Source organism: Engraulis encrasicolus, chromosome 5 (genome assembly GCF_034702125.1).
Source record: "Engraulis encrasicolus isolate BLACKSEA-1 chromosome 5, IST_EnEncr_1.0, whole genome shotgun sequence".
NCBI lineage: Eukaryota > Metazoa > Chordata > Actinopteri > Clupeiformes > Engraulidae > Engraulis > Engraulis encrasicolus.
In genome coordinates this window covers 57552915-57567878 of record NC_085861.1, presented here as the reverse complement: position 1 = coordinate 57567878, position 14964 = coordinate 57552915, and the positions used below count along the sequence as shown (strand labels likewise).

General features: G+C 41.1%; 1 protein-coding gene across 1 annotated transcript; it reads right to left on the bottom strand.

Annotated features, from left to right (window-relative positions):
• Nucleotides 1-736: 736 nt before the first annotated feature.
• Nucleotides 737-8976, bottom strand: hsc70 (heat shock cognate 70). Its single transcript, XM_063199807.1, has 9 exons — nt 8815-8976; nt 7060-7271; nt 5650-5855; nt 4748-4900; nt 3694-4249; nt 3093-3295; nt 2380-2578; nt 1386-1618; nt 737-1053 (listed from the first exon to the last, which is right to left on the bottom strand). The coding sequence occupies exons 2-9, from the start codon at nt 7262-7264 to the stop codon at nt 835-837; spliced, it is 1974 nt and encodes a 657-aa protein (XP_063055877.1). The 5' UTR covers nt 7265-7271; nt 8815-8976; the 3' UTR covers nt 737-834.
• Nucleotides 8977-14964: the final 5988 nt, after the last annotated feature.

Sequence of the window (14964 nt, the reverse complement as noted above, 5' to 3'; positions counted from 1 at the left end):
TAACCTTTGGGCAAAATCAGGTTGAGGCCAAAGGACAAGTCCTAGTCTGATAGGGCCTACTATAGACCAACGCCAAAATTGTCCCCTATTTGGACAATACAACCTTACCTAGTGTCTAAACCCATCCAAAGATGCTTTCCACCTTAAGTCATGTTAAGTGAATGCAGCCTTGGTCAGAACTCAGAAGTGATTAAATGATTACCGGTTTTAGGCTTTTGTGCAAAGAAAAATTGGCAGCTATGTACGTATAAATGTGTTGCCAAAGACAAATACCAACCGGATACAGCTTAACCTGCTTTGCATTGACTGCATTGAAATGGTTAGTGGTAGAAGATGTTTGGCACAAAGAGGAAAATACGTTGTTAGCAAAACGGAGCCCCCTGGTGGAGCGGAGCTACACACACTACTGTCTGGTACACTGCCGTTAACATGCTGGTCTCAAGTCAGAAAATAAACATTTATTATGAAGCATTTATTACTTCAATATCAACGGCAGCTCGCATTGAGGAGTCACAGTCCTTTTTGAAGGAAATTGTTGGTGGTGAGGCCGATATTGAAGCAATAAATGCTCAAATTATTATTAGACTCGAGACCAGCATGTTAACAGCAGTGTACCAGACGGTGTGTAGCTCCGCTCCACCGGGGGGCTCTGGAGCTACACACACGCACCGTCTGGTGATAACCAGGCTACACAAAACTGTATGTCAACAGAAAAAAAAACATGTGACAGCTTAAAGCCTGTTTCTCGTAGATTTAATTGCCAGAGAGCAACCGGGAGAATGAGAGTACAGCAAAGAAATCGTGATGTGCAAGGAAAAATGCAATCCCCAGATTTTAGTCGACTTCTTCGATGGTTGGACCGGATGAGGAGCCTCCACCACCGGGAGCTCCAGGGAATCCGCCGGGCATTCCACCGCCTGGCATGCCTCCTGGCATTCCGCCAGGCATCCCTCCTGGCATGCCTCCGGCACCCTGGTACAGCTTGGAGATGATTGGATTACACACTTTCTCCAGCTCCTTCTGCTGATGTTCATACTCGTCTTTCTCGGCAGTCTATTGAGTGATTAAAAGAAAAAACAAAAACAAAAACAATGAAGCCATCACAGTTGGAGAAAATAAAGAAAATGCCGAACCGTCTGCCCTTCCTCAAGCTTACAAAACCCCAATATCCAATGTCTTTATATTCACCCCAATTAGTGAACACCAGGTCATCAGCATAGAGCTCATCCATTGCTTGATCACCCTTAACGCCTCTGAGCACAATGCTCACTCATTGTCAAATCAAGTTTTCATTAATAAACTGCTTGGGTAGGAAGAGACATTCTGGGCACTTTTAACTTGTTCCTAACCAAATAATAGCCATGGATAGTATTGTGCACGGTTACCTGATTATGGTCTAACCAAGCGATGACCTCATTGCATTTGTCCACGATGGTCTTCTTGTCTTCAGGGCTGATTTTGTCGGCCAGCTTCTCGTCCTCCACCGTGCTCTTCATGTTGAAGGCGAGAGACTCCAGCGTGTTCTTGGCCGTCACCTTTTCTCTCTGGGCCTCATCCTCAGATCTGTACTTGTCAGCTTCCTGCACCATGCGCTCAATATCTTCTTTGCTCAGGCGACCTAGAACAAGCAGAGGGTGGGAGTGGGTGGGTCGTGGTGGTGTGGGGTGGGGTTGGGTTACTGATGGGTTTGAAAATTAAGACAGTGCAGGCCTATTCAATTGGCGGCCTGAGGGCCACATGCGGCCCAGACATGGTCCATATGTAGACATTGCAGTACAACCCATGATTTTTCTTGTGAATCTCTTGCTTGTCCTGCACATTGAACATTCAATATGTGTTTGCACTGATTTGAAAAGTGTCATTACCAATGACTGAAAATGTGCGGCCCAAATGTAGTTATTGGTTTCGAAATATAGCCCAAATGATATTCTAATTGAATAGCTCTTACATAGTACCTTTATAAATAGACAATGGCACATCCCATGCATCACATGCTTTCAAAATAACACACACAAACCTTTTTATGTTTCTATTTCATGGGCTTTGGAATCAGAACCACTATCTACATTACTGTTTCTCAACAGGGGCTCTACAACCTTATGATGACACAAAGAGCATGAGTTCAAAAGAGGTTGAAAACCAAAAATTACATGGATCTGATTTATGCCCGTAAAACACTAGGGGATAACATGACCCCGATGTCACTTTATAGGTGTGGCATTAACTTACACCTTTGTCTAGAATAGAGACTAAGCCCTGATGAAGACCTGTGTGGTCGAAACATGTCGTCTCTTGTAATCGTGTTTTAGCCTTAAATTAATAAACAGCTTTGTTTACCTTTGTTTGGTGATAATGGCAGTCATAATGGATAATCCATACCTTTGTCATTGGTGATGGTGATCTTGTTCTCCTTGCCTGTGCTCTTGTCCACCGCAGACACATTGAGAATGCCATTGGCGTCGATGTCAAAGGTCACCTCGATTTGTGGAACGCCTCGAGGAGCAGGTGGTATGCCAGTGAGCTCAAACTTGCCCAAGATGTTGTTGTCTTTTGTCATCGCTCTCTCACCCTCATAGACCTGAGGACAATAAAGACAGACACAGCTTCCATCTGTATAGAGTGTAGACTAGTGTTTCTCAACAGGGGCTCTACAGTTGCCATAGTGAAGCATTATCCATTTTATTAAGGGGAGCGTTGGCAGCCGTATGATGAGGTCAAGGGGGTGTTGGGAGGTTTATGGTGAGGTCCAGGGGGGCATTTATACGAAATAGGTTGAAAACCACTGGTTTAGACACTTATAAGACTTGATGACTTCTTTTTAATACAAATTTAATATAAAGATAAGACATGATAAACCTTTATCAAATCCTCTGTTTCTGTTTGCATAGAAATTTGTCTTGCATGACACTTCTCCACAAACCACATATAAATGCACAACATGAAAACACAACATGGCCTGTAGAGTCTGGCCATTCATCATTCATCTACTGTATGCCCATATGCTGTTAGGGCAGCACAGTCCAATAAATGAATTACATACATTTTAAGATAATAAAACAGAACAGAAAAGGGAAAATAAACAGGTTGCATACCTGAATCAGCACGCCAGGCTGATTGTCAGAGTATGTGGTGAAGGTTTGAGTCTGTTTGGTGGGGATGGTGGTGTTCCTCTTGATGAGCACCGTCATCACCCCACCAGCCGTCTCAATGCCCAGAGATAGAGGAGTCACGTCCAAAAGCAAGAGGTCTTGCACATTTTCAGACTTGTCACCAGCCAATATAGCTGCTTGGACAGCTGTAGATCGAAAACAAAAATAGCCAGGGTAATACTACATTCCCTGTACATGTATATGAACTACTGACAAAAGTTCCTTCTCTTTCTAATTGTTCATAGCATTCAGTACTGGGATATTATATTAAGAGACGAGTTTAGTTAGGCATTTATGTAGGCTCTATGGAATGTTGTATGTGTGTGTGTGTAACCCTGTGCTAATGTACTTATATAAAACAATAACAATAACAAAAAACGAACCGTACTTGGCATCTGCACTTATTATTCAGGATATTTCCTGAGCACTTTGAATCTTCAAGTGTTGTAGGCTATTATGTTCTTGATTGTAAGTTGCTTTGGTTACAAAGCTTCTGCCAAATGCAATGTAATGCAATGCAATGTAATAATGTAATGTAGCTCACCGGCTCCATAGGCTACGGCCTCATCGGGGTTGATGCTCTTGTTCAGGTCGCGGCCGTTGAAGAAGTCCTGCAGCAGCTTCTGGATCTTTGGAATGCGTGTGGATCCGCCGACGAGGACAATGTCGTGGATTTGGGATTTGTCCATCTTGGCGTCGCGCAGAGACTTCTCCACGGGCTCCAAGGTGCCGCGAAAGAGGTCCGCGTTGAGCTCCTCGAAGCGTGCCCTTGTGATGGAGGTGTAGAAGTCTGCGCCCTCATACAGCGAGTCGATCTCGATGCTGGCCTGGGTGCTGGAGGACAGCGTACGCTTGGCTCGCTCGCAGGCTGTGCGCAGACGTCGGACAGCTCTCTTGTTGTTGGTGATGTCCTTCTTGAACTTCCTCTTGAACTCACCGATGAAGTGGTTCACCATACGGTTGTCAAAGTCCTCTCCGCCGAGATGTGTGTCTCCGGCGGTGGATTTGACCTCGAAAATGCCGTCTTCAATGGTGAGGATGGAGACATCAAAGGTACCGCCGCCCAGGTCAAAAATCAGAACATTGCGTTCACCTCCAACCTATTTCAGAGAAGAGTGTGATTGACATTCACCGTTTCATGAGAAGCTTACAGTATAAGCTTGTTATCAAAATGGTAACGACCAAGTCTTAATTAATAGTCTCTTTTTAAGTCATAGCAATGCTGTTATGATGTAAATTTATTTTTTATTTTTTAAGCGAACAGCGGATTGGGTCAACGGCAATTCCATCTGCAACAAAAGCCAATGTGAAAAATTACCTGTAGATGTCAGATGTTGTAACCCTTTAATAATAATAATAATAATAATAATAATAATAATAATAATAATAATAATAATACGCTTTTGTGTCTTTATTGATAAGAACAGGAAGACAGGAAGTGAGTGGGGAAAGAGAGATGGGAGCAGGGTTAGGACATGACCCAGGCCAGACTTGAACCTGGCTCCCCATAGCGCGTTGCGCCACAGTGTCCCCTGTACTCCTGCATCCAAGTTTATAAAAGGACTCAAAAAACAAATAAACAAAAAAATAGACAACACCTTTTTGTCCAAACCATAAGCAATGGCAGCAGCAGTGGGCTCATTGATGATTCGAAGGACATTGAGGCCTGCGATGAGGCCTGCATCCTTTGTGGCTTGTCTCTGAGAGTCATTGAAGTAAGCAGGCACGGTGATGACTGCATTGGTCATCGTCTGAAAGTGAACAACACAAAAACGGATCACTTGTTTTATACTTGAAACGACATGTGGATTTTATTGGTTGAAAAAAAGGGATTTTCCTTCTTATAATGAATTTTGTCTGACGGACTGACAGTCTGTACAAAACATAAAGTGGTAGAAATTAATTTTGCACCAATTTATTCACATCAATGTACATAGGAATAATACCAGACATTGGTCACTTAAGACTACACAATAAAAACAAGTGCAGTCAGAAATCAAACTACAAAACCACATGAAATAGTTAGATATGTGATGTAACTAAACATGCAATTTACAACTAAGGTTAAAAAAATGATACAAGAAAATCACAAACACAATTGACAGTACAACCAAGTACAACTAAAGACAAAGACTGCAAGAAGACAAGACTCACATACTGTACAGTAGTGTACATGTAGGTCCTAAGATTAAACACTGACTAAATAATAAAAAAGTGGTTAAGAAAGTGGTCACATGGGTATCATATTTAAAAGCAATGGCAATGCTCTGTAAGAGCTGATTGTAAAAGATTTTTAAAAATGATACCATTCAATGCTAATTACTAGCTTCAAACTAGAAGTAACATCACCTGACTGGCGGTTAAACAGTAGACCTTACTTTTTTCCAGTGGACAGCATTAACCCTATTCTCTGACCAGCACTGCACACCAGCTGCACATTTTATACTGGTGCTACACACCTGTACGCACCAGTCTACTTTCACCCCTGGTAGTGAGTTACCTTGCCAAGGTAGGCTTCGGAGATCTCCTTCATCTTGGTGAGCACCATGGACGAGACCTCCTCGGGGTAGAAGGTCTTGACCTCCCCCTTGTACTCCACCTCCACCTTGGGCTTGCCTCCGTCGCTCACCACCTTGAACGGCCAGTGCTTCATGTCCGATTGGACGACCGCATCGTCAAACTTGCGGCCGATGAGGCGCTTAGCATCTGCGTGATCGAAAAGGGGGAAGGGGCATTGATGAATAACACAATGAAGGGTAACGCTTTACTTGACGCCGATGTGAAAGTGAAAAGTGAAAGCCCATTGGGAAACTCCAACTCCCATTGTCATTGTGACACAGCACTCCACAGCACACAAGTGAACACTGCACACTGCACACAACGAAATTGCATTTATGCCTCACCCGTGCAAGGGGGCAGCCCTCAGTGGCGCCCCATGGGGAGCAGTGCGGTGGGACGGTACCATGCTCAGGGTACCTCAGTCATGGAGGAGGATGGGGGAGAGCACTGGTTGATTACTCCCCCCACCAACCTGGCGGGTCGGGAGTCGAACCGGCAACCTCTGGGATGCAAGTCTGACGCCCTAACCGCTCACCCATGACTGCCCTAAATGGGTGTCTTACATATGACATAACAGTGTCATAACCATGTTGTAACGCAGTGTGCATAAATATTGCATGTGTCATAAACATTAGGTCAATTTCAAACATTTTGTGACTTTCTAATTGTGTGAAAATGACAAACAATGTCAACTTGTTATAAGCATAAACATGACATAATCTTTTTGATTTGTCCATGACTGTCATGACACTGTTTTGACACTATATTGACACTGTTATGTCATACGTATGATGACAGCGTCAAGTAAAGTGCAACCCAATGATGTTTTTTAACGATGTGATGATGTGTACAGTATTTGTGGTATGTTCAGTTCACTACAACTAGATGGCAATTCAGTTACTGTATGGCAGATGAATTGCAATACAAAGTACTGTAAATCTGGCCACTAGTGGCTATTTCATGCTTGCTTGTGCTTCATATTGAATTGCAGTTGGGTATGAAAACTGTATGCTTTTTGCACCCTTTTCCCAACACTTAACTTCTTTCCTTAGAAACTCAGAATTAATAAAGAAAAAATAACGCAGGAGAAAACCCCACATCATGCACAGAGCATTCTAGCATTTCATTCGGTTTGTGTCCCCCTTTGTTGCCATTTTATGTTCTTCACTTTGATTAAATACATAACATGGCTTTGGAGATCTCCTTAAAGGTGCAATGTGTAATATTTTTAGAAGTTTCTTTCCGAAATTCATGCTGCCCCAAATGGGAAGAACCACTGCTATATTGTTTCATATATGAATCATTTTGTATGTTTCATACATTTCTTTTTGGATGGGGGTTCTGGTCTTACCAAACACCGTGTTGCTGGGGTTCATGGCCACTTGGTTCTTTGCGGCATCTCCGATCAGCCTCTCTGTGTCGGTGAAGGCCACGTAGCTGGGCGTGGTCCTGTTGCCCTGGTCATTTGCAATGATCTCCACTTTGCCATGTTGGAAGATGCCAACGCAGGAGTAGGTGGTACCAAGATCGATACCTACTGCTGGCCCTTTAGACATTCTGTATCTGAAACAAACAAAACAAACAAAAAAATACAAGAGACATTGGCCTCGTTTACATGATGTTATTAATTACAAATTAATAATTCAGAATTAAATTGTTGAAGTCGAGTTTACATCACATTTTTATTTAGGGCTACTTCCGAAAAGTGTTTACATGATGGTTTCATATCGGAATTTAAGTTTTATTCTAAATTAAATTGAGTTAGTTCTGCACTAAATGTCTCTGAGATGTAAACAAGGCCCTTTAGACACAACAGACATTAGGGCAGAGGCGTTGAATTGAAATTCACAGTGGAAGAAAATGTGGAACAAAATCGCAGTCCAAACTGAACCTGTACACGCATTAAATGCACTTCATGCTCAGTGATGAATTTAAGTAATTGCTGCTAAAACCAATAATCTACAGCTGGGCCTTTAGCCATTTTGTATGAAACAAATGACAGAAAGAATACCAGAGACATTAACGTAGGGGTAGTGCAGGGGTGTGTCAAACTCAAATTCACAGCGGGCCATAATCAAAACATGGAAATTGGAAAGTCTTTGTAGGCCAAACTCATATTGTGCATGACATGCACTTAACCCTGTGTGGCATATTCAATGGTACAGTAAGCAAATGTCACACTCATTTCCATTATGAACAGCTCTGGCCGTTATGTGCAGCCACTGGCCATTAGCGCATTATGTAACTGACCATAAGGCATTTTCAGTGGCAAATATGTAATATAATCATACTGATAGGGCCTACAATATGACATGGTACATCACTACTGAATATGCTGTACAGTAAGCGAGTACATACATTACACATGACTCTCTGTACCTCTTAGATTTCAGAAGTAGCTGACTGACAACATACCAGGGAAAGGGGTGCATGGCACTAAAAACAGACATGTGCCTCTATCGGTCTGGGTGGGATATATTTACGGTAGCGTATCCTGCCACCACTGCAGCCACACGGATACTTTCCGACAGCTGTATCGTGTCAATCACCACACGATTCTGCTCATGATAAGATTTATGATTAATATTCAGCCTTTTTCCCACAAATACTTTAGTTTTTCATAAAAAAAGAACTACTGTGTCATGTTAGGAAATATTTCTGATTTAAATATCTGGCCCTAGGGGTAACCCACACCTGTGGAATGAAAAAAGTTACTGTAGGCTAGTCTGTCTAGAAGTGATCAGATCACAATCTCATGATTCTTCCTTTAACCTCCAAGCCAGAGACAATTTTGTGTTAGGCTGACAAACCTTTCCAGGGAATTTAAAGATAATTTACTGTTAAAGCAGTAAGACCACGAATGTGAAGTGTGTGCAGACATATGGGACTAGAAAACTATAAATGGAGTTCAAGTTCAAGATCAAGTTCATGATCATGTTTAATTTCCTTGGCTTCTAATTTCTGGGTAATTATTCCAATTTATTCTGTCTTTTTATTCTAGTAGTTTTGGGTGAAGGTGAACCACATCAACATCCTGACACAAAAGGAAAAAAAAGTCACACGAGAAAATCAGAAAGTTATACATGATTTTAAAAGAGCTTACTACCTGGCTCAGTCACAATTCACAGAGTGATATGTATGATGATGACGACGGTGTTGTCCGTTCCTCCTTCAGAGACACAAAGGTCTGAAGATCTCCTGAAGATCTCCGACAGCCACCTTCCTCTGTCTACTAGAGCTGAGAGGGCTAAGAGACAGAACCAGGCGGCTCTTGGCAGTATATACCCCGCGAAGGGCAGACACTCCAGCTCCTGTCATATGATACCTGTGCAGAAACTTCTAGGCCTGTGTGTGTGAGGGTTTGACATTAGCACTCACCGTCTTCTACGTACAACGAGCCGTCACTATATTGGGCTGGCTGCCCAGTGCACAGAATGAAGAACAGGACAGATCAAAGCATGATTTTTTATGTTCAATTGAAGAGGGAAATGGAACGCCATCACACACACACACACACACACACACACACACACACACACACACACACACACACACACACACACACACACACACGCACACACGCACACACACATTTCTTCTGCACACTTATTTTGCACTGGCCATTCATTTCATTACATGTGGCACGAAAGTGTCTCTATGTATATGACAAATAAACATCCTTGTATCTTTGAGCCTATGAGGAATTAAAGGTAGGACTTATAGGTGTATGTGTACTACACATGTAAGTGTATGCAGAGCCATGTCATCACTGTTTTAAGACCATCCCAACTACTCCAACCAATAAAAAGCTTGCTGCACTTAGTGTTGTGATTGGAGGATGGTTTAGGCCAGAGCCATGGAATTCAGAGCTGTGACAACCAGGTACAGGAAGTCGTCTGGTGACATGATTCACGTAGATTCAAATAATTTTACGCAGCGACTTTCTTTTCGTTAGAGACTAGCACAGAACCACTACATAACAAGCAAAGGTTAATTGTATTTACTTTTAATGCACTTTCTGTGTTTCATGCTCATTTCCTGGAACTATTTTGGAACTATGCCAATGGTAATCTGTGTGTCAAAGGCTCTATGAGCCACCATCTTTGTGTAAAAATGGAACACAGGAGTCAATGGCATTAGCCTAGCTCTTACCTCCATGGCTCTGGCTCAGGCATGGTAAACCCATAGGGTGCACCCTAAGACCTGTCCACCATGCAAAAAAGTATAAATCTGCCACTAGGGTTTGTTTAGTTTAGTTTACAGTCGTCCGCCGGTTTAATAGTTACTGTGCAAGTAAAAAGTCAGAGATCTGCAAAGCGGTGGCCTCCAAAACGTAATCAGTTCTTATTACGGATGTCTGATATCGGCTTTTTTTGGCGATATCTGATATACCGATATTTACAACTCTCAATTTTTGATTCCGATATCAGTCGATACCTATGCCGATATATGGGTTATTTTTCCCTCAAAACTCATTTTAGACAAGATCACATATCTCCTGTTGTGGAATTAACACAACATGCTTAATTTTATTGTGATGCCCCACTGGATGAATTCTCGAATGCAACAAGGCTTTCCAAATGTTAACATGGTCTGTGTAAAATAGAAAAATACTTCAACTTAATGTAGAGGAATAGTGTGCATAGGCCCATATATACAGCACTATTTGGGTGTAATTCAAGCATTATTTTATCGGTTTTATTATATTTATTATATGTACAAATATTATTTTTTTATGCTAATATCGGACCGATAATATCGGTGGGCCGATATTACTGGACATCCCTAGTTCCTATTATAGTATGTGTGCAAATTTTGGATTTTGCACAACCCTGATAATAAACTCTGACAATAAAAGATGAGGCCTTTAAGTGTGATGAATCCAAACTACTGTACAGTCAGTAAATGTAAAATACATGGCATAAACATCATCATGTTACTTGCTTTTGCAAACTTCTTAAGGTTGGTGTGTTTATATTGTTGGATAAAAATAAGGCACTATAACAGAGAAGCAGGGTTCAGTATGAAAAATTACCACACCACAGTACAAATCCAGTGGGAAATAATGGACAAAGATTAGTGATTAAGTGTGCACTTTATTTGGTGGTTTATTTCCCGAATTCATCCTGCCCCTTTACATTTTTTTAAAGAATATTTGCAAACACCATCAATTTGTAAGTCTTCATTATAGCTTTGAAATATACACTTTTCATGAATAAATAGGTTAATCTTCTACTTGCAAATCCGCCATTTTGAACTACAAGTCATAAACATCTTTTGATGGCAAAACCTATTTTAGTCAGATTTAATTTACTTAGTCATGAAAAGATTAAACTTTCTGAATGGCAGCATACATTTTGGAAAGAAGCAATGACCCTTTCATGAATGAATGAGTAATACAACTTTATTTACTGGTCCAAATCACATCTTTGGCTGTAAAATTTACTCAACTTGGGTAACACTTTAATTGACACCGGTGTCATAAGCATGTCATTACAGTGTCATAATAGTGTCATGGCACAGTTATGCATGTGTCATAAACATTATGTCCATGTCATAAACATTTTATGACTGTTGGCCTTAAGTGACATTCGGTTATGGCAAAGGTTGTCTTTGCCATAACCGAATGTCACTTAAGGCCAACAGTCATAAAATGTTTATGACATGGACATAATGTTTATGACTTATCTATGACTGTGTCATGACACTGTAATGACATGCTTATGACACCGGCGTCAAGTAAAGTGTTACCCAAAGTTGAGTACATTTTACAGCCAAAGATGTCTATGACTGTTAATCCAAAATGGCGGGCATGGGGTGAAAATGTATAAATTGATGGTTGTGGTAAGTGTAAAAAAAAAGATAACATTTGTGAATGGGCAGGAACACTTTGTTTTAAGGTTCACGTGTTAGCCACAAACAAATGCCTAAATGTCTGTATACGGTAAATGACTTATAAGACAGGTGTTAGGCAAAATCAATCATTTCATTAGTTCACCCCCTGAGTGCTTGGTGGACAGTAAAGCATTTTTTGGCATATGGTAACTGGTCTCAGTTCTGGGATGCTGGAAGCTGAGATTATGCTTACATCCCTCTGTTAGTAATAGAGGGATGGTAGAGTGAGACCACTAGTAAAATGGAGGACTTCGGGGAGTAGGTGGGACAATTAATTTTTTTTGAGTGTGGGTTTTTGAACATTCTATAAAATGTGTGCTATAACAATGCAAGATTCTAAAATTCCACATTTTATTGAATGGTGCCCAGAATTATATAGAACTTTCACCGGCTGAAGATTCCCGTACGTTAAGAGCCTTTGTGTAAGAGTGGGGTGATTGGGGTAAGGGGAGGGGGGCACCTAAGTCATGCCCATAGAGGTAGAAAATAACACTAGAGAGGACCCCGCCCCCCCTTTTACGGCAATCTGTAGCAGCCATTATCTGTAGGTAGATCAGAGAAATGGAAATTAACGGAGAACGAGGCTCACCTCTGTCAAAAATGGCTTAATCGTGTGATGTCCATCATCACACTATACAAGGACAATAGTTGAAGTGTGTTGCCAACTATGTTCATAAAATATATGATTTGATTTTTAAATGTATTTTATCGACTCATATGATTTAAGTAAATATTTAGCCTGACATTTCAAATCTGGTCTTTGATTAAAGTGTTACTTCATATTTACACAGTTTTAGTCAATTTCTTGACAGGGGTGGGCGTGTTCTCCATTGACTTGCATTGCCTACACTACCTACGGAAGTTGGGAAGCTCCAGCTGCCATTTCCCAGTGCTGTCGCAAATTGCTGTGTCCTCTCTAGTGTTATTTTCTACCTCTATGGTCATGCCCTTCTACTTTCGGACTATGGGGGCTTAACTCGCATGTTTTTCAATGGAATTGAACGGGACGAGTCAAACTAATTCCGTTTGATACATGCTCTGTATCTCATATATGATATGATATAAGAGCAAATTTTAAAGATTTGGATTGGCATCGTAAGACTACTCATTTTGGTCAGGAAAGACTCATTATTTTAGTTTTTGTGCAAGACTGGGCAACAGACTACAATGTATGCCTCATGTATTTGATGTGAAACAAAGGCTGATGGTGTGCAGCCAACCCTACTGCTGCACCGCAGCCAAAGTGGCTGTACGTCAGACATGCAATTTCTCTTTTGTAGTCCAAAATAATTACATATATTTGCACACACACAACTCACAAATTGCTTGCCAAGTGGGGCAGACAACCACATCATTGGTTAACTTATGATTAATTCTGAGGTGTAGCATATGTCTGATCTGGGGGAAAGGCGATGTGGGTTGGAAAATAGGTTTGATCAGGTCCCATGAATCAACCAGAAGAGGTGGAGACTTACATACAGTAGGTGCCACATGGGTAGGAGGGATTAAATCTCTGAGAAGGTGGGAATAGGAAGGCAGTTGTCAATCACTCCTCCGGCTCCTCCCCAACTACATTTAAGCAAACAACATCTGTTAGGCGTGTATTCCCAAATTGCTATCTCACTGTCAATAAGGCCCTTATTATTGATAAGGTCCTTGAAACATGTCTTGTAAGTCACTTACACAAACAGCTGTTAGGCATTAGTGGCTAACATGTGAGCCCTAAAGTCACCTTTAAGGCAATACGCTACAAGCCCATTTGTACATTATGTGACATTTTGGTTACACCTTACTTGGTGCTGACGTCATACGTATGACATAACAGTGTCATGAATCATGATAGTGTCAAAACAGTGTCATGACAGTCATGAATGAGTCAACATGATGTCAATGACATGCCTTTTTTATGGTTATGAAAAGTTGACATTGCTGAGGCTGTCTTCACCATAACCAAATGTTACTTATAGTAATGACAGTCATAAAATCTTTACAACATTGACAATTTTTATGACACGTGCATGACTACGTTACTACACTGTTATGAAACGCGAATGGCAGTTATGTCACGCGGATGTCACCGGCTTCAAGTAAAGTCAAGTAAACCTGTACATTTTGTTCAGGGTAAAACTTTGAAGTGGTTCATTTCACATGTTTTCATGTGAATGGTGGCAATATTATACTTACAAGTGGAACACACAAGCCTGGCTTTTTACATTTTGAAAATGGCCTTTCTTTTCAGTCAATGTGTTGTCTGACTCTTGCAGTACTACCTTTGCAATTAAGATGATCACTTCTGGTCTAAATCCAATCCAAATCAAAAGATTGGTATACATCAATTTCTCCTCACCAGTTCACATCTTCTGTGCTTTACATAAACTGTATTTTGGGAGTCATCTATCTAGTTGACATTTTGAAAGTATTGTCAATATGTCGATATATTAAACGTTGTTGTATGTGAAATACAATTCCTCAAAGGTCCAGTGTAATAATTACACAGGCTCTAAATAACCACTGGTCACCAATGGTCTTCACAGCCCAGTGGTGCATTCCAAAACCAATCCAAACTCTGTACAGCTGTACTCTCCCATCAACAAATTGCAAATCGAAGTCAAAGGATAATGGCGGCCTCCATTGAGCCGTTATGTAGAATGTCAACAAATAAGAAAAACTTAATTTATCTTGTGAGCAGCTGTTTTAGACACATCAGTTTTAACTCAACACCCTCTTCATATTATGTTGTGAAATTGGGCCAACATGAATGTCACGTACGGTACAAATAATCATTATTTGAGGTCTTTGGCTCACATCAAAACACCTCACCGAAGTAAGTTAAGGCGCAGCAGTCGCTATGGTTGTAGAACTTCCACTTAAACTGCCTGGAACTTGTGAAGTGGGAGCTGAAATAATGCAGGTCTGGAATGCCCCATAAAGCACAATTCACAATAACTTACTCCATGTCCTGTGTCAGGCATACTCTATGTACAACACTTTTCTCCATCCATTCCAAATTGTTTTGGTTGCTTCTCAACGTCTTTTCCACTCTCTTCATCCATGATGACAACTGACCTTAAGTCCGTCCATACCCCCCCCCCCCTTTAATTTCTCACTTTAACCAGTACATCAGTTCATGTGCTTGTACCAAGGTTTGTCTCTGCTTGTACACTATGAACTTGCCATTGGGTTCTCTGCTTTCTGTCTAGCTGCAAACATCCTCTCTCTCCAATCCAATGTTAAAATTTATGGTCACTAAATACATTCATATTGGAGGCACATCCTCTTTCCTTTGTATTTGAATGCAATGCATTATCTACTGTATGTTAGTCCGAAGAGTTAAGTTGTGAGCAACTCGACTTCTCTTTGT

Coding starts and splice junctions, on each gene's coding strand:
- hsc70 (XM_063199807.1), bottom strand. CDS start 7,264: ATGTCTAAAGGGCCAGCAGTAGGTATCGATCTTGGTACCACCTACTCC. Junction 5,856..7,059: donor CCCCAGCAACACGGTGTTTG/GTAAGACCAGAA, acceptor TCGATCACGCAG/ATGCTAAGCGCCTCATCGGC. Junction 1,619..2,379: donor CACCATCACCAATGACAAAG/GTATGGATTATC, acceptor TGCTTGTTCTAG/GTCGCCTGAGCAAAGAAGAT.